At 43.6% G+C, this 19,377-nt stretch overlaps 1 protein-coding gene across 1 annotated transcript in view; it reads right to left on the minus strand.

The window, feature by feature from the left end:
* Positions 1–19,377, minus strand: part of LOC136877839 (muscle, skeletal receptor tyrosine-protein kinase) — a 243,009-nt gene that overhangs the window by 15,940 nt on the left and 207,692 nt on the right. The window contains exon 7 of the mRNA XM_067152039.2: positions 13,540–13,661. Coding sequence (XP_067008140.1) covers positions 13,540–13,661 — 122 coding nt within the window. The remainder of the gene's footprint in view (positions 1–13,539; positions 13,662–19,377) is intronic.

Here is a 19,377-nt window from a genome sequence, read left to right on the forward strand (position 1 = left end):
AGCAAGTGCTCCGTGAATTAGGGGATTTCTGCCCTTGGAACAATTTTGTGCTCGTTTGTAAAATTTGAGCTGGCAGCTCAAAAATTGTAAAACTAGGGCTTGAAGCCCAAGAGTGTTAAAGTTCTGAAACCTTGGATTTTTCTATTTTGTACCTGAAATGTCATTGTTATCTCACTAAGTGAAAATTTGTCAAGTTTGTTATTTTTCAAAAATATAACCTTCAGTTTACGTTTTAAATTCAATTCTTGACATTGTAGTTAGACCCATTCACCCCGGCACCTTCTTTCACCTCTGAGTTCTACGGGAAACCCCGTAATAATAATAATAATAATAATAATAATAATAATAATAATAATAATAATAATAATAATAATAATAATCGTTTCTTTTTTCTTAATTAGTTTACCCTCCAGAGTTGGCTTTTCCCTCGGACTCAGCGACGGATCCCATCTCTACCGCCTGAAGGGCAGTGTCCTGGAGCGTGAGACTTTGGGTCGGGGATAAAAGAGGGGAGGAGGACCAGTAGCTCACCTTCTATGCTGAACATGGGCCTTGTGGGGTATGGGAAGGAAGCGGCCGTAGCCTTAACCCTCTCTGCTCAGTGGACGCCGTTCCAGCCCACGTACCTTTTCAAATTTCGTGGCGGATTCGGGAATCAAAACCGGGTCTCCGGAGGTGGCAGCTATCACAATAACCACTACACCACAGAGGTGAATAATAATAATAATAATAATAATAATAATAATAATATATCACCAGCCTGAGAACAAAATACGGTAAAATCGACCGGGTCTCGTACTTTAAATACCTCGGAGAATTCATCGAACCGACAGGCCTTGAGAAGATCTCACAGCAAAACCGTCTCCAAAAAGTCAAGAAGGCATTAGGGTTATACTGCTAATAATAAGAGATGGCTTGTGACATTTCGTAGAGGGAGGTCCGTTTACTGCCTGCCGTGGCGGGATAAAGGGAGTGGCTGTGCAGTTGCCATGGAAACGAGGGTGGGGCGACTGCGGTTGCCATGGAGATAAAACTTCTGGGAGGTTCGTCTTGCTGGGAGTTGCCAAACCTGTCACTGTCACTGATAAGAACCTGATTGTTTGTATAAGAGTGATCGCAAATGGGACGACACCGCCTGGCCAGGTAGTCTACAAGAGATCACAGTGGTCAGATTGAAGGAGGGAACAAGTAGCCGGAAGCGAGGGGTAAGAGCATGTAGAAAGGAATGCTGGAATGTGGCAACATCGTGAAATGGCACGTGCAGTGCTCCTCCCTCCAACCTTATCTGTCAGACGCCAACTTTAGTTAAGTCTAGTATAGTTCAAGACATCTACAACAAAAAATGCATGTCAAGACAGACAAAAATTCGGCATTACAACACAGTCATAAAACCAACAGTCCTTTACGCAAGTGAAACATTGTCACCTAACAGTGAACAAGAATTAGAAGAATTAGAGGGAGATCATCAGGAAAATCCCAGGAGCAAGATATACAATCAATCAAAACAACAGAAAAATTTTCAAACATTGAAATTGACATTAAGAAAAGACGAATGAAATTCTTTGGACACCTCACAAGATTACCAGAAAATCGACTGTCAAAAAGAATATTAAATTATGTTAGCTCACTTAAGAATTCAACACCTTGGCTGGACGAACTTCGAAAGGACCTCAAAAACGCAAACATGTGTGCAACAGACATTTTAGAAAGAGACACCTTCAGACACAAAGTCAACAAGTGGGAAGTTACATCAGAGCAACCAAAGCAAAAAAGGTGCAGACCGAAATGGTCGGAAGAACGTAAACAAGCCTTCTCAGAGAGAATGAAAGCCTATTGGAAGAACAAGAACCGAAAGAAAGCTTGATTGAGTTGTTTGCTTAACGTCTTCAATTATTGGGCGAATACGCTAATAATAATAATAATAACAACAGTTTTACGCCCCAGCAACTACTGTTACGGCTCGCAGCGATGCTGCAGCAGTTCTTTCACGTGCTGATATATTTACTGACACCTTCAAAACCCACTGGACTGATCTAGTATCGAACCTGGCAACTGAAGGTAAATAGACCAGCGCTTCTACTGTGTGATCACACAAACACTGGCTGCTGGCCTCACTCTTACAAACACCCAGTTTATTCAAGAACTATGTTTACAAGCAAATGACTAATCCCTAACTTCAAAGCTTGTACTTCTCTTTCTAGTGTGAGCTATGAGTTTCGGTCGCCTGGTAACTACTTTTTCCAATGTAGTCACGCAGTTTTCTGTAATACGTAGGCGAAGGAATTCATTTGATGATTGATTGCATAGTAAAATAGTTATAATCCTCAATGTTGACGTCCGTCACGTAATTACCGTACATTACCGTACTCGATAGGAAAAACAGGTGGAACAGGGTAACGCGAGAGAGAAAAGGGAGGAGGAAGAAGCTTCTGCAGCTGTCTGGAAAGACAGGGCTGACCAGGAGGAGAGAGGATCAAATGAGGTCGGTAGGGTTAGACATGTCGGGAAAGTGTATGGAGGGAAGGGAACCAGGGTAGAGTGTTATCCAGGAATTTGGTTGAGGCAGATGTTGAAGAAAGTAGAAGAGAAGGAGGAGGGGAAGGAGAAGGTGGTAGTGTTTCACGTTGGTACTAACAACGTAAGGCAAGCAGGTATAAGTACCAGCATACTTGGGGGGGGGGGTCGGGTGAGTGTAAGGAAGCGGAGATTATTATCAGTGGGATACTGTGTAGGAGGGATACTGACTGGAGGCTGATGGGGCATTTAAATCTATTGAGTGGATATGTCGGAAATTGGGAGTGAGACTTTTAGATCCTATTGGGTGCGTAGGAGGTAGGGATCTGCGCTCACATGTCCTTTACTTAAACCGCAGTGGTACGGATAGTTAGCAAATTTGTTTAGAAGGGTAATAGGGAGGTGCACTCAGGGAAACGGGGTGGTCTAGGGAGTGATGATAACGGCCCAGAGATCTGGAAGTCAAGTAGGGTTGACATAAAAATGTTAGTGTTGAACTGTAGAAGTATTGTAAAGAAAGGAATAGAATTAAGTAATTTAATAGATATATACTCACCAGATATTGTAATAGAAGTTGAATCATGGCTGAGAAGTGATATAATGGATGCAGAAATTTTCTCACGGAACTAGAGTGTGTATCGTAGAGAAGGGTAGGAATGGTGGGAGGGGGAGTATTCATTATGGTGAAAGAAGAATTTGTAAGCTACGAAAATGTTGAAGATAACAAACATGGCATTTTATCTGTAAGGCTCCTTTCTAAATACAATTGTCAAATTGATGTCTCTGGAGTGTACGGTAGCGCTGACGCTGATTCAGAATTATTTGATAAGATAATAAGCTATGTGGGGAAACGACATGGAAAGGAATGTGATTGTAGCGGGAGATCTGAATTTACGAAATGCCAATTGGGAAGGTAATGCGAACGACAGGAAGCATGCCCAACAAATGGCGGTTAAGTTAATATGGGAAGGACACCTGATTCAGAAAGCGATGGAACCAACTAGAGGGAAGAATATCCTGGACGTGGTTTTGGTAAAACCAGATGAGCTCTATAGAGAAACCGAAATAGTAGATGGTATTAGTGAACATGAAGCTGCTTAAAGCCCCATCTTATTATAATAGGGAAGTAAAGAGACTAAGAAGGAGGTGCAGGTTGGAAAGAAATAGAGTTAGAAATGGCTGTGGAAGTAAGGAGAAATTGAAGAAACTTACTAAGAAACTGAATCTAGCAAAGAAGTCAGCTAAGACTAACATGATGACAAGTATAATTGGCAGTCATACAAATTTTAGTGAAAAACTGAAACGTATGTATAGGTACTTTAAGGCAGAAACAGGTTACAAGAACGATATTCCAGGAATCATTAATGAACAGGTGTGTGTGTGTGTGTATGTGTGTGTGTGTGTGTGTGTGAGGATCTTCAAAAGGCAGAAGTATTCAGTCAGCAGTATGTAGAGATTGTTGGTTACGAGGATACTGTCCAGATAGAAGAGGTGCCTAATGCTAAAGAAGTATTAAAATTGACATATGATAACAATGACATTTACAATAAGATACAAAAGTTGAAAACTAGAAAAGCGGCTGGAATTGATCAGATTTCGGGTGATATACTGAAGACAATGGGTTGGGGTGTAGTACCATATCTGAAGTACTTATTTGATTATTGTTTGCATGAAAGAGCTATTTTACAATGCTTAGTAAAGCTAAAGGTTCCACCTATTCAATACGTTATCGTAATGGTCTATTTAGAACATCACATATTTATTTAACTTATCATAAAATACATCTTTGGGACCGGTTTCGGCAATCCACTATGCCATCATCAGCCATTAAGTTTTTTATAGCAAGGAACATTCAAAAATTTAAAAATATGCAATAGCAAGTCCTATTCTTACATGAAAAACATTAGAAATATAGCATAAATAGCATAGGCCCATTGGTACTATACAGATAACATGTCTTTTTTGAAAAATGCAATATTATTTAGTGCATCTAAATTTATTTTTTATATATAATTGGAAAAGTCTATGATTTGGTGTAGCTTATGTACAATAGAATCATATAAAATTGATAAAAGAATCTATTTTTGCCATTTAAACCACAGTTTTAAAAACAACAAGTCCTATTTTACATGGAAAATATTAAAAATTGGCTGGTTAGTATTAACCTTTTTTTATGTTATACAAGTAACATGTCTTTTTTAAAAAATATAGTATTATTTGGTGCGTCTAGAATTGTTTTTAGGTGCTTAAAAAGACTATGGTTTGACATAGTTGATACACAGGAAATTTTCTATAAAATTGATGAATGATTCTATAAAAACCTCTGTCATTTTTAAACACAGTTTTTTAGTTCCTCATAATATGCGACTTGTACTGTTTTAGATAATAAATACAGGTTCTTCTTCCTTAAAACTTATTGACACAACAGTCTGTTTGACTATGTAAGGAGTAGCAGAATCTGATGTGTTTTTTCTTGTTTGAGTATTTGAACCTTGCTTCTAGTATTTTCCAATGCAAATAACTGAGTGGCTGAGGCCGAAACTATGGTTAAGATCTTGAATATTATTTTATGTGCCAGATGGAAATGGGCCGTAAATAGTGTTAATCTCGAACCAGTACGGACCTCAGGTTGAATGTAACAGCGTGCAGAGAGAGTGAATTCAACAGCTGTTCTTTTATCAATTTTACATGATTCTATAGGGACGTAGGCAGAGAAAGTTCGCGCCAGATAGCGCTCGTGTACTACTGGGTAAGCGCAAGGCGATCGTCTTATGTTTCTCCCAGTCAGCTGCGAGTAATATATAGAATGTGACCGACTTTTCTGAGCTAGAGCCGATTGTATCTTCTCTAGTTTTACTACAAGACTATATTAATGAATTGTATAGGTATATCCCCTGGTATATTATGGACGATTTTCAGCGTTTAAGCCTTGAACAGCTGCAAAATGAGCTACGGACCAGAAACGCTAAAACTAGCGGGAGGAAGGAAGAATTAGTACCGGTACAGCGGTAATTAGATAGGAGTCAGCATGCCTTTTCCTTAAGATAACAATTGCTTGAGTATTGTACATTGATAAATATATAAATATACCTCCACAAGACTTAAATCATAAATAGATATTTAAACATCCATTTGCTCCCCTTGTCTATACTTCGATTCGTGTATTTTTTAAGGTTGATGGCTTACATGAAACTGCAGATACAGCCTCTGTACACCACCAAAGGCATGTAAATATTCTTGAGTTTCCCAGTGCCGGTTCCTTTGAATATTTGACCATCAGCCTTAAGGTGAAGATCACTATCACAAATTTGCATCTGATGGATTATTTCGCATTTAGAAAATCGGAAATAGATGGAACACCTGTTTCCAACTACAAATCATTGTGTTATGTTGGATATAGACTTTTCAGTGGAATGTTTGTTTTGTTTATAAAAGGTTGAAATTCTAAAATGCAGTGCTGTGATATCCGAGTACACAAAACCTAAGACCTATGATGTGAAGTTTAATTTAGGATTACCTCGTGATATTATAGGAGGGGAATGAGAACGTTTTGCTGGAGCAGGCCCCAAGGCATGTTGTAAGCATATTGCTGCTGTAAGCTACGCATTACAGCACTTGTGCAAGACTAGCATTATTCAGTGTTCAGAAACATGCAGCCAAAATGTATAAAGTTTTCAGCATCCCCCTACCAAACGGTTGAGGCCAGTTAGCCCTATGAAAGTGGAATGTTTGCACTTGGAACAAGTGCCGGGCTGAGTGGCTCAGACGGTAAAGGCGCTGGCCTTCTAACCCCAACTTGGCAGGTTCGATCCTGGCTCAGTCCGGTGGTATTTGAAGGTGCTCAAATATGACAGCCTCGTGTCGGTAGATTTACTGGCACGTAAAAGAACTCCTGCGGGACTAAATTCCGGCACCTCGACGTCTCCAAAGACCGTAAAAGTAGTTAGTGGGACGTAAAGCAAATAACATTATTATTACTTGGAACAAGTTTTGTTATGTATAATCTCAATTGCACCCGTTATAACTCTAGTCGAGGGGCATTTCTGTCTAAAAGCAAGGGGGCTGTTTTCAAGGATATGCTCTCTATCAGTCCAAATATTCAACTCTTTAAATTGGCAGTACACGAAATTAATCCAAACATTAAATTTCTCCCAACAGTAGTTTTATCGATTCCGAATTTAAGGCCTAGTTCTTAGTCAGATTTGTTGTCCTTAAGCTTCATAACAGTCAAGAAGAAACACAGTCTGGGTTCAGGAGGGATTATCTGTAAATTATATCTGTTTTCTCCCAGAACAGCAAACACCAAATTACGATGTTGGACGTCTACAAACCCTGTATAAAGCAATATGGCATCACGATTACGCATTGCTTGCTCAACAACCAAATTACCTGTAGAATATTTTGAGTGCTGGTGTCTTTGAAAATGGGAATCACAAATGTAACATTCACTTCGTCGGGTATATTCACAATTTCTTCCCGTACTTCAAGGGAGGTTATTTCTGCATATTCCGATATTGTAGGCTTATCGTGGTCATCAGGCAAATTTTTGGTGCATGGCCTCTTCACTGTTTTCGTTGTGTTCGTGGTCGACGGAAAAAGCGATGGAACAGCACCCGGTTTTAATCTTGCTCTCTCACCTTTAAATTCAAACGCATAAATTCGGTGGTTGTTATCAAAATGCCTAATCAGTTTATCGGTAGAAAATAGGAATTATTCCCGTTCGCAAATCGGACTTGTCCAACAAAATTTTCGTGAAGTCACCGGGTTAAAAATAATGGGAACACCCTTTAATACTTTCGGTCAGATTCTTCTCACCGAAATTTTTCCTTCTAATAGCATGTAACCATTTCTTCCTCATTTCTTTATTTTGTGGATACTGGTGAAACGAAAATGGGCTTCCCTGATATTTTCAAAGAGGAACACTGCAACAGCTCGACATAGTCACGAAAATAACAATTTAAGCAACTTAAATTCGTGGATATTTAGCGGCATGAGTACACAGGAGACAAATGGAGAGCGCATTGCGCTTACCCAGTAAAACAGCAGTGCGCTCTATCGGTGCTAGTTCTATACATCCCTATTGTACATAAGCTACACCAAATCATAGACTTTTCCAATTATATATAAAAAAATAAATTTAGATGCACTAAATAATATTGTATTTTTCAAAAAAAGACATGTTATCTGTATAGTACCAATGGGCCTATGCTATTTAGCTATATTTTTTAATGTTTTTCATGTAAGAATAGGACTTGCTATTGCATATTTTTAAATTTTTGAATGTTCCTTGCTATAAAAAACTTAATGGCTGATGATGGCATAGTGGATTGCCGAAACCGGTCCCAAAGATGTATTTTATGATAAGATAAATAAATATGTGATGTTCTAAATAGACCATTACGATAACGTATTGAATAGGTGGAACCTTTAGCTTTTCTAAGCATTGTAAAATCTTGAGTCAATACGGACAAAAAATGAAGTTTTTAATACTGAAAGAGCTATGCCAAATGAATGGAGAGTTGCTATAGTAGCCCCTGTGTATGAAGGAAAGGGTGACAGACATAAAACTGAAAGTTAGAGGTCAGTAAGTTTGGCGTGCCTGGCATGTAAGATTGGGGAACGCATTATTTCTGATGTTTACGATATTAATGACTGATTTGATAGAAGGAAGTTCGTGTTCAATAAATGTTATTCCACTGAAGCTCAACTTGTAGGATTTCAGCAAGATATAGCAGATATCTTGGATTCAGGAGGTCAGATGGACTGTATCGCGAATGACCTGTCTAAAGCATTTGATAGGATGGATCTTGGGAGACTACTTGCAAAAATGAGTGCAATTGGACTAGACAAAAGAGTGACTGAATGGGTGGTTACATTTCTAGAAAAGAGATCTCAGAGAATTAAATTAGGCGATGCTTTATCTGATCCTGTAATAATTAAGAGGGGAATTTCTCAAGGCAGTATATTGGACCTTTATTTTTTATTATATATGATAAGAGTAAAGAAGTGGAATCAGAGATAAGGCTTTTCGCAGATGATGTTATTCTGTATACAGTAATAAATAAGTTACAAGATTGTAAGCAACTGAAAAATGATCTCACTATTGTTGTGCGATGGACAGCATGCAATTGTATGATGATAAACGGGGTTAAAAGTCAGGTTGTGAGTTTCACAGATAGGAAAAGTCCTCTCAGTTTTAATTACTGCGTTGATGGGGTGAAAGTTCCTTACGGGAATCACTGTAAGTACCTAGATGTTAATATAAGGAAAGATCTTCATTGGGGTTGTTAATAAAGGATACAGATCTCTGCACGTTGTAATGAGGGTATTAGGGGTTGTAGTAAGGATGTAAAGGAGAGGGCATATAAATGTATGGTAAGACCCGAACTAGAGTATGATTCCAGTGTATGGGACCCTCATCAGGATTATTTGATTCGAGAACTGGTAAAAATCCATAGTAAGGCAGCTCGATGTGTTCTGGGTGATTTCTGACAAAAGAGTAGCGTTACAAAAAATTTGGAAATTTTGGGCTGGGAGGACTTGGGAGAAAGGAGACGAGCTGCTCGACTAAGTGGTATGTTCCGAGCTTTCAGTGGAGAGTTGGAGTGGAATGACATTAGTAGACGAATAAATTTGAGTGGTGTCTTTAAAAGTAGGAAAGATATGAAGATAAAATTTGGAATTCAAGAGGAAAAATTGGGGAAAATATTCTTTTATAGGAAGGGGAGTTAGGGATTGGAATAATTTACCAAGGGAGATGTTCAATAAATTTCCAATTTCTTAGTAATCGTTTAAGAAAAGGCTAGGAAAAGAACAGATAGGGAATCTGCCAGCTGGGCGACTGCTCTAAATGCAGATCTGAAGTGATTGATTGATTGATTGATCGATCGATCGATCGATCGATTGACTGACTGACTGATTGATTGATTGATTGATTGATTGATTGATTGATTGATTGATTGATTGATTGATTGATTGATTGATTGATTGATTGATTGATACGTTATCAGTGCTTCAATGAGGTAACGCCAAAACCGAATGTGCAGGCGGTATAATGTGTAGCGTTTATGCAAGGACGTAAAGCACTGGGGACTGGTATTAGCCATGACACTAGCGGCAATGGAAAGTGTTACACTGTGACCGAATGCCAGCACGACCTGTACGGCTGGTGTGTCTAACGTTACTGTAGAACTTGCCTAGAGGTCGAGCATTGGCTTGACGGATAAGGACAGATTGCGCTGTGACTGCAGATCGAGTAATGAGGACGTCACTACAGGCAGAGTGTCACCACGAGCCGTCGGGAACAAGCTGGGTTGTTTACCACAGACAAAGGAGACCTGCATGGTGTAGAGCCGGAGTGGAGGTCAAGGTCGCAGGAAGCAGCACGACAGGACGGACTTGAGGGAAACTAGATGCTCGCAGTATGTGGCAGGAGTGGTAAACCCTGTTGTCATATCCTTCATGACGAGCGTGCCAGCAGGATAATGCAAGAGGAATGTACGGAGCATGCCTGGGAGTGTCCGAGGACATGTTCGGCTCGCCAGGTGCGTCATGATGAGGGTGAAGTGATGATGAAGACGACAGATACACCCAGGCCCCGTGCCAGAGAAATTAACCAATGGTGGTTAAAATTCCTGACCCTACCGGGAATCGAACCCGGGACGCCCGTGACGAAAGGCCAGGACGCTAACCATTTAGCCATGTAGCCGGACATGTATGCGGTCATACCAGTTGTGTTTCAGGCCTCGTCCCTGAAGATGACATTCGGAGGCTGCCACACCCTGTAGGGGTCACGGTGATGAACAGCTCCATGAACATTCAATAGTTTAATACCAGTTATGTGATGAACCTCTCGACAAAGTTTGATAAATATCGGAGTGGTGTAACACTTCCCATTTCCGCTAGTGTACATGTATGGCCTCATGCCTCCTTGCCTCAGGCGAGAGCGCGCCGGCCTCTCTCCGCTGGGTTCCGTGGTTCTGTTCTTGGTCACTCCATGTGAGATTTGTGCTGGACAGGTTTTCTCCGGGTACTGCGGTTTTCTCTCTGATCTTTCACTCCTGTAACACTCTCCAACATCTGTCATTGCCCCAGAGGAGTGTGGCAGGCTTCGGCAGCCGGCACAATTTCTGTTTTCGCCGCTAGATGGGGACTTCACTCGGACGCGGACTGTGAATGGGTTCACACGAAGTGAGTGGAAGCGTAGTCGGTCTACCAGACCGCAGAGTAAATTGGATTTATGTAGGACAATCTATGCCTATGTTAATTTTTTCGGGCAATGATAAGAAATACACTGACTGACAGAGCAAATGCAACACCAAGAAGGAGTGGTCAGAACTTTATGCCAATTGCAGGGTAGACTGACGTCACTGAGGTATGCTCATGATGTGAAAGGCGCCGCTGTGCTGCGCACGTAGCGAACGATAAATGGGACACGGCGTTGGCGAATGGCCCACTTCGTACCGTGATTTCTCAGCCGACAGTCATTGTAGAACGTGTTGTCGTGTGCCACAGGACACGTGTATAGCTAAGAATGCCAGGCCGCCGTCAACGGAGGCATTTCCAGCAGACAGACGACTTTACGAGGGGTATGGTGATCGGGCTGAGAAGGGCAGGTTGGTCGCTTCGTCAAATCGCAGCCGATACCCATAGGGATGTGTCCACGGTGCAGCGCCTGTGGCGAAGATGGTTGGCGCAGGGACATGTGGCACGTGCGAGGGGTCCAGGCGCAGCCCGAGTGACGTCAGCACGCGAGGATCGGCGCATCCGCCGCCAAGCGGTGGCAGCCCCGCACGCCACGTCAACCGCCATTCTTCAGCATGTGCAAGACACCCTGGCTGTTCCAATATCGACCAGAACAATTTCCCGTCGATTGGTTGAAGGAGGCCTGCACTCCCGGCGTCCGCTCAGAAGACTACCATTGACTCCACAGCATAGACGTGCACGCCTGGCATGGTGCCGGGCTAGAGCGACTTGGATGAGGGAATGGCAGAACGTCGTGTTCTCCGATGAGTCACGCTTCTGTTCTGTCAGTGATAGTCACCACAGACGAGTGTGGCGTCGGCGTGGAGAAAGGTCAAATCCGGCAGTAACTGTGGAGCGCCCTACCGCTAGACAACGCGGCATCATGGTTTGGGGCGCTATTGCGTATGATTCCACGTCACCTCTAGTGCGTATTCAAGGCACGTTATATGCCCACCGCTACGTGCAGCATGTGCTGCGGCCGGTGGCACTCCCGTACCTTCAGGGGCTGCCCAATGCTCTGTTTCAGCAGGATAATGCCCGCCCACACACTGCTCGCATCTCCCAACAGGCTCTACGAGGTGTACAGATGCTTCCGTGGCCAGCGTACTCTCCGGATCTCTCACCAATCGAACACGTGTGGGATCTCATTGGACGCCGTTTGCAAACTCTGCCCCAGCCTCGTACGGACGACCAACTGTGGCAAATGGTTGACAGAGAATGGAGAACCATCCCTCAGGACACCATCCGCACTCTTATTGACTCTGTACCTCGACGTGTTTCTGCGTGCATCGCCGCTCGCGGTGGTCCTACATCCTACTGAGTCGATGCCGTGCGCATTGTGTAACCTGCATATCGGTTTGAAATAAACATCAATTATTCGTCCGTGCCGACTCTGTTTTTTCCCCAACTTTCATCCCTTTCGAACCACTCCTTCTTGATGTTGCATTTGCTCTGTCAGTCAGTGTATTTTTCATGCCGACATCCTATGACTTGGAGCGTCCAACAGATGTATTTCCGCCATGCAAAATTCTCACTTCGCACGTCGGGTTTGAACCCATGATCTTAGGATTGGGAGGCCGACAGATAGGTTTGTTTACGTCGCACTCGTCTTAAGGCAAATGGCGACCGCGGTGACTCTATCGCGTCTCGCAGCCTGTTTCCGTTCCCCAGAGCTTGCAGACGATAACACTTACATTGTTTCCACAGATACAACCCTTATCTTACCTTCTTGAAGCAGTCTAAGTGCAGGAGTTGCAGCTCGATCCCCGCTGACTTGTCAGCACACATGAAGCACTCGCATCTTTCAACTGACACTGACACAGTGGAATCCTCTATTGCCGGAACATCTCAAGACGTGATCACTTTCGCCCCGGAAAGTTATCCCCAAGGATTCCGTCTCCAGTACGATAAACATACAGCTCACGAAGCCGAAATTGTTCAGGCCTTGTTTCCAAGGAGGTACCAGATCACGGTTTCAGATTGGCCTCCGAAATCGCCACACCTGAACGTCATAGAGAAGTATGGACGATCTTAAAATGAAGTCTATAAGGATGACCAGTCGAAGAATGCTGAATAGTGGTGGGAATCTCTCGCCCAGGACGAGAACTATTTTCAGCAATTTGGTCGATTCCATACAACTCGGGTATGTTTTTGCTCTTTATTTTACGAAAATAAGACGGATGAATGTTCGGAATATTAATCTCCTTTCGTGTTTGTTTCCTGTGTGGCATGAGCTAGGTAGAGTAATCTCGTGAGATGTTGGAGATTGTAGGACGGCAACGAAATCACCTGTAACGGTAAGTTAGTGATATTAAAGGAACGGGGTAAGGATCAAATTCACGTCCTTCTGCGCGAATGACGCTCTAAGCTGCAGTCACACCAGCATGAACGCGCCTAAAGCGTTCTTCATGTACTTCTAAAGTGAGTATAGCAAATTTGATCGTAGGATTCACCCTGCAAATTCCACGATACTTCCTGCATCATGCGCTACGTGACAACTCAGATAAGTAATTACTCATTTTTAGTACTGCTTATACTAAATTTTGTTTACTTATTTATTGATTGGAGTTTAGCAGTGGGCTCATGGCCCTCTCTTACATTAAGTTCCAAGATAATACACATACGAAAGAAATGTATTGTTCTATTATGAAATGAAAGCTAACTAAGCTAAGGAGAACATAGACTGAAGAATGAAAGCAAAGCTCAACAAATAAAATAAAATAAAGAGAAATCCGGAGTATCAGATAAAAGTTAGATAGTAGGTGAAGCAATGGGAAGTACCTTGTTGAGCGGGGGAAGTCCAGGCACTGGTCTCCACAGCTGGCGACTGTTGGACCGCAGCACCTCGGCCAGGTCTCCGTGAGGCATGAACTCGAACACCATCCAGGGGCTGCAGCCGTCTTCTGGAAAGAATGGAGCCTGAGTGTACACCTTCTACAAAGACTTATTCTCAAACGTAAACTTTCATACTTGTTTTACGTCGCACCGACACAGGTAGCTCTTATGGCGGCAATGGGACAGGAAAGAGCTAGGAAAGAGACAGGAAAGAGTAGGAAGGAAGCCTCCGTTGCCTTAATTAAGGTACAGCCCCAGACTTTGCCTGGTGTGAAAATGGGAAACCAAGCAAAACAATCTTAGGATTGTCGACGGTGAGGTTCGAACCCATTATCTCCCAAATGCAAGCTCACAGTTGCGCGACCCTAACCACACGACCATCTTGACCGGTCACATTTTCTTCTTCAACCCCTTACATCACACCCTGGTGGGGTTTCAGGTACCAAATGTGTCCCACATGTGATTTGACTATGGTTTTCTACGACCGGATGCCCTTCCTGACGCCAACTCTATGTGGAGGAAAGTACTCGGTGGTCATTCGTTGTATGGTGTGTTGTGTGTTTATAAACAGTTGTGTGTTCGGAAAAACACTAACACCCAGTCCCCGAGTCAGGGAAATTAACCAGTTGATAATAAAATTCCCGGGACCCTGTTAACCGAAACACACACACGGTGACCATTTGGTGAAGGAAAACACGATCTCTGAAATGTCTGAGGAGGCCAGTGAGAAGGAGCGACATGCCACAAGATGGCGCGCGGGGAGTTTAGTGAGGTGTCACTTGAAGACCAGAAGAATTGACACGTGGCCTCATATTTAAAGTTTTAGAAAATCAAGGGAATTCTTTACCCTCTCAAAATGGAGGAAAGGAGTGAGATTTTCAGAAATGACAAGTGCTGGCTGATGCACGGGACAGGTGGACGTGGGTGGGCGACAAAAACCTTCTGAACCAGATTTAAAATATCTGTCAAAGTTTGCGAGTGAAGGTCCTACAGAACCTTGAATACTTGGTCGCACTAACATCGTCAGGACTTGGTACACTGAGGAATATTACATACAAGTCTACTTTGTACAAACATTTCTTTGGAAGATAAATTCCACACAGATTCAGGCTTGCCAGTAGCAAGTGATGGAGCAAGAGTGGTGAAATTAGTTTACGAACCACTTAAATGGGGAATGTTGGCCAGGTCTCCAGTTCTACATGGAGTTTTGTTTGTTTTAACGACCCACTAACACATCGAAGGGTTTCCCGACACAAGGATACGAAAGGGCTTGGATTGAGAAGACAGCGGGCGTGGCCTTTAAGGTACAGCCCCAACGTTTCCCTGGTCTGAAAATGGGAAACAAGGGAAAACCGACGGTGGGATTCCAACCCAGCAAGTTGCGCACGGCCACTCCACTCGAACTACACAGATATAAATGATATCCCTAGGCTACTCCATGTACCCCCAGATAGGTACTGTTTATTGCCGACTGTGACAGTACTACTTGTAACTCCACTCAAGCAGGCAAGCTTTGTCTCGTTCGGCGGAATTCTTCTTACGTTAAAATTCTATGGTCTGCTTGTACGCTCTAAATGAGTTCTAAAGAGAAAAGTGAGCACGATCTTTAAAATTAGTTTTAAAATCAGTATTAAGGGGACCATGATACCGCATGCGGATGGTTGAGTCTTGTGTAAGGTGTCCCTTTGGAACATTATTTGTTGTCAATTATTATAAAATCATTCCACATTAAGAAAACTATTGTTGTTACGGACGTACTTCCTCGCGATTAAGGAATGTGACAATGAATTTCTACTCTCACCTTTACGTAACACAAGGGAACAAACTCATAAATAACGGGAGTGAACTTTAGTGAGAACAGTGAGCCGCACACACTCTCCACTAGTTACAATGTGTCATCTTTTTAACAAAACTGCTGCAATAATTGATTTTACTATGATTATTCGTAGAGTATGCAGTTTCACGCTAAGCTCAGCAGCCCTGGAGAGCATCATTTTAACTCCACCTCTGGACTTGATAACCGTCAAGATCGCGGGTGTCGGCGTTTTACCCCCTGTTCCAACATGTCCCACAGATTTTCAAGTCAGCTGATCACGGAGGTGTCAATAGCCTGCAGGGTGGGCCCACCTGACCACTGCCTGGCTTCTTGCGAGGTGACCGACTCGAAATGTTCCCGTTGCAATGTTTTCTTCGCTAACAAGCAGGGATGCACTCTCATACAATTTCTGTCGGTTTTAGAAGCGATTTTCATTCACAAGTGCGTCTCAGCTCCCTTTAGGACCACGTGTAGTGGACAGAGCAGAGGCAGTGTGCGTGCGGTTCAGCCGCCACCGCCAACGCGGGCCCCTGGACGAGTCCCCCACCTCATTGACTATGCTGACTAAAACTGCATGCTTAACCTCACTGTCGCCATCTTGGAGCAGCCTAACCTAACATTTGAAATCCGGACTGCAGGTCTACCGTTACGCTGACCACGCGATAATCTCTCAAGACTTTAAGTTGAACTTGTAACAAGATGGCGGCTATACATAGGCTCTTATGAGAAATAGGGCTTAAGGAGACGGCCTACGGGCGTACATATGTCCTACCCTAGTTTTTACGGCCAGATGCCCTTCACGACGCCATCTTGAGTAGTAGGACAATATGGAATAGCGTATGACAACAAGCTTAACCTCACTTTTACGGCTAGGTGCCCTTCCCGACGCCATCAGACCCCGAGTTCGACCTTAGGCCTAAGGACTTAAGTCATAAATTCGATGCCAAAAGTCTTGACTCAACTGCTAACGTGATTACAGTCAAGACTGTAAGTTTAACCTATCAGGTACGGATTCGACTCCAGGCTTAAACTGACAGACCCCGGCTTCGGCCCTAGGCTTAAGGTATTGCATCACCCTCCTACATCACTCCACCGACAGTCGCAAGTTAGGAAGGGCATCCGGTTAGGAGGATAGAACCTCGAATTAGGGAAAAGAGCCCCAGGACAGTCCGGCCGGGTTAGTGCCATAAGAGCATGCTTCTACTTACTTGTGTTAGGCCACTCACTATCCGACCTTCCTCAGTTAACTCTTGTTCTTTCTCCGGCCCCAACGCTATTAGGTTTATGAGGGCTAACGAGTCTTTAATTTTCACGCCTTTCTTTGGCCAATACCTTGCGCGGTCACTCAACTCTAACAAGGGAACATCCACAATGGTGAAGTCGCCGACCGCGATGAAACTTAGCAAACACATTGAGGTACATATAAAAACAATGCCAGCATCAATTTTAGGCGCCAACATTCATTAGCGCATTAACTAAGGGGCCTAAAAGTTGCGACATTTCAAGTTCCGCGCGAACAGCGATGAATTCCTCCTGACCAATGCTTAGCCGGAACACTGCTTTGTGCCTCCCCTCCGCCCGCTCGTTTCCCTCTCCCCGCGCTGTGCTACACTGCGTACGCTATCAGCTCTCCCTAGGAATTCCCACATTGTATAGGCAGTTTACATTTTATGAAATATTTATGAAAACGTTTGCGACGAGTCCTTAAGGGCAATGTCACTAAGCGTGTCAAAAATTATTTTTCATCTTCAAGCAAAGCACGGAAGTCACGGTGAACTTTCGGGAGCTGCAGCTTTATGACGCGATTGAGGGTGAGTGTTCAGCAGTCAACTATTGTCAAATAGGTTTTGGCGCTCACGGGGAGATGTCACACTGCGGACATAGGCCGTAATAACGTAGATTGAAGCGTGGTCTTTTGTGCTGCATGTGAAATTGTAGGTTTATGATATATTGATACCGATAACTCTGTCCGACTCGCTGGCTGAACGGTCAGCGTACTGGCCTTCGGTTCAGAGGGTCCCGGGTTCGATTCCCGGCCGGGTCGGGGATTGTAACCTTAATTGGTTGATTCCTACGGCACGGGGGCTGGGTGTATGTGTTGTCTTCATCATCATTTCATCCTCATCACGACGCGCAGGTCGCCTACGCCTGCACTTGGCGAGCCGAACCCGTCCTGGGATATCCCGCCACTAAAAGCCATACGACATTGATTTCATTACCGATAACACTCTCGTTGTTCTTAAACGAACAGTTATGTCCTTCGTTGTTCCTGTCAATACATAACAACATGTATTTTAGTTATTTGTTTTATTTCTCCTCGCAAGGGCGAGGAGAAGGGAGGGAAACGTGCCGAGGAGAACCACTTGGAGGGTAAAAGGCGGTGCAGAGGGTGTCTCCAGACGGGAAGTGTGTGTGCCGGCTTAACATTGGCCAGCAGGTATTCATCGCTGTTCGCGCGGAACTTGAAATGTCGCAACTTTTAGGTCCCTTAGTTAACGCGCTAATGAATGTTGGTGCCTAAAATTGATGCTGGCATTGTTTTTACATGTACCTCAATGTGTCTGCTAAGTTTCATCGCGATCGGCGACTTCACCATTGTGGATGTTCCCTTGTAAGACATAAGGTCGCCTTTCAGCGTTACGCCTCAATGAATAAAGCATACGTATCAAGTCTTACACTATCTCCCTAGTACCATGTCAAGTCCAGGGAGGTTATCGCGTGGTCAACGTAACGTTAGACCTGCAGTTAGCCCGGGTATCGAACTTGAAGTGTAGGTACGGATTATATTTTGTTTTCGGGAATTCTGAAAATACGCGAAATCCTGCAAACTAAATTCCGGCACCACATTGTTTTACGAATTATGTTAGGTATTCAGTATGAAGATAGGTTAGGTCTTCCTGCGTGATTGTACCTAAGTCGCGAACACTTTGTATTCCCTGTGTCAGCAAATACTTCCAAAGCTAGTCCACTGGCCTGTGCGCTAGGCTCTCCGTTTTTACAACTTCAAAGATGCTTCCAAGCATTGCGCCCCTTATGAATAAAGCATTTGTATTACACCTTACACCATATTTCTAGTCCTATGTGTAGCCGTTAGCTTCCACCATCTCAGCATCAAAGTCCCTGGATCATGTCTCATCTCGTCTAGTTAGGTTTAGCGTGGGATCGAATCTCAAACTTGTGACTGCAACGCCCTTGTAAAGTTAAGCCTGGCATCAAATGCATGGGTTAACCTAGCACTCTTAACCATAATCACGTTGGTAGTTGGGTTAAGCTAGCATTCTTGGGTATCAAACTTGAGGCTGTAATGCTAACGCCCTTTAGCCTAGGGTCAATTCCAGAACCTGTGAGTTTAAGCTTGGAGTCAAATTCGTGACTGTTAGGTTACGTTTACACTATAACCACGTTAGCAGTTGAGTCAAGATTTTTTTGGCATCGAATTTAAGACTTAGGCCCTTAAACCTAGTGTCGAACTCGGGGTCTGATGGCGTAGAGAAGGGCACCTGGCCGTAAAAGTGAGGTTACGCTTGTTCTCTTACGTGAATCCACCTTGTCATACTACTCAAGACGGCGTCGTGAAGGGCATCTGGCTGTAAAAACTAGGTTAGGACATTTACATGCCCTATCGCCCGTAGGCCGTCTCGTTAAGCCCTATGTCCTTTCCTCTAGGCCAGCTTTCTCCATAGGAGCCTATGTATAGCCACCATCTTGTTCCAAGTTCAACTCAAAGTATTGAGAGGTTAACTCGTGGTCAGCGTAACGGTAGACCTGCAGACCGGGTATCAAAGGTGAGGTTAGGCTCCTCCAAGATGGCGACTGTGAGGTTAGACATGCTCTCTTATGCAAAATCCGGGTCGGAAAGGGCATCTGACAAGATGACGTTTGGAGCGCGTCTCGCCGTAAAAGTGAGGTTAGGTCCCTCCAAGATGGCGACTGTGAGCTTAAGCATGCAGTCTTAGTCAGCATAGCCA

The sequence above is a fragment of the Anabrus simplex genome, chromosome 7 (genome assembly GCF_040414725.1).
Source record: "Anabrus simplex isolate iqAnaSimp1 chromosome 7, ASM4041472v1, whole genome shotgun sequence".
Lineage (NCBI taxonomy): Eukaryota > Metazoa > Arthropoda > Insecta > Orthoptera > Tettigoniidae > Anabrus > Anabrus simplex.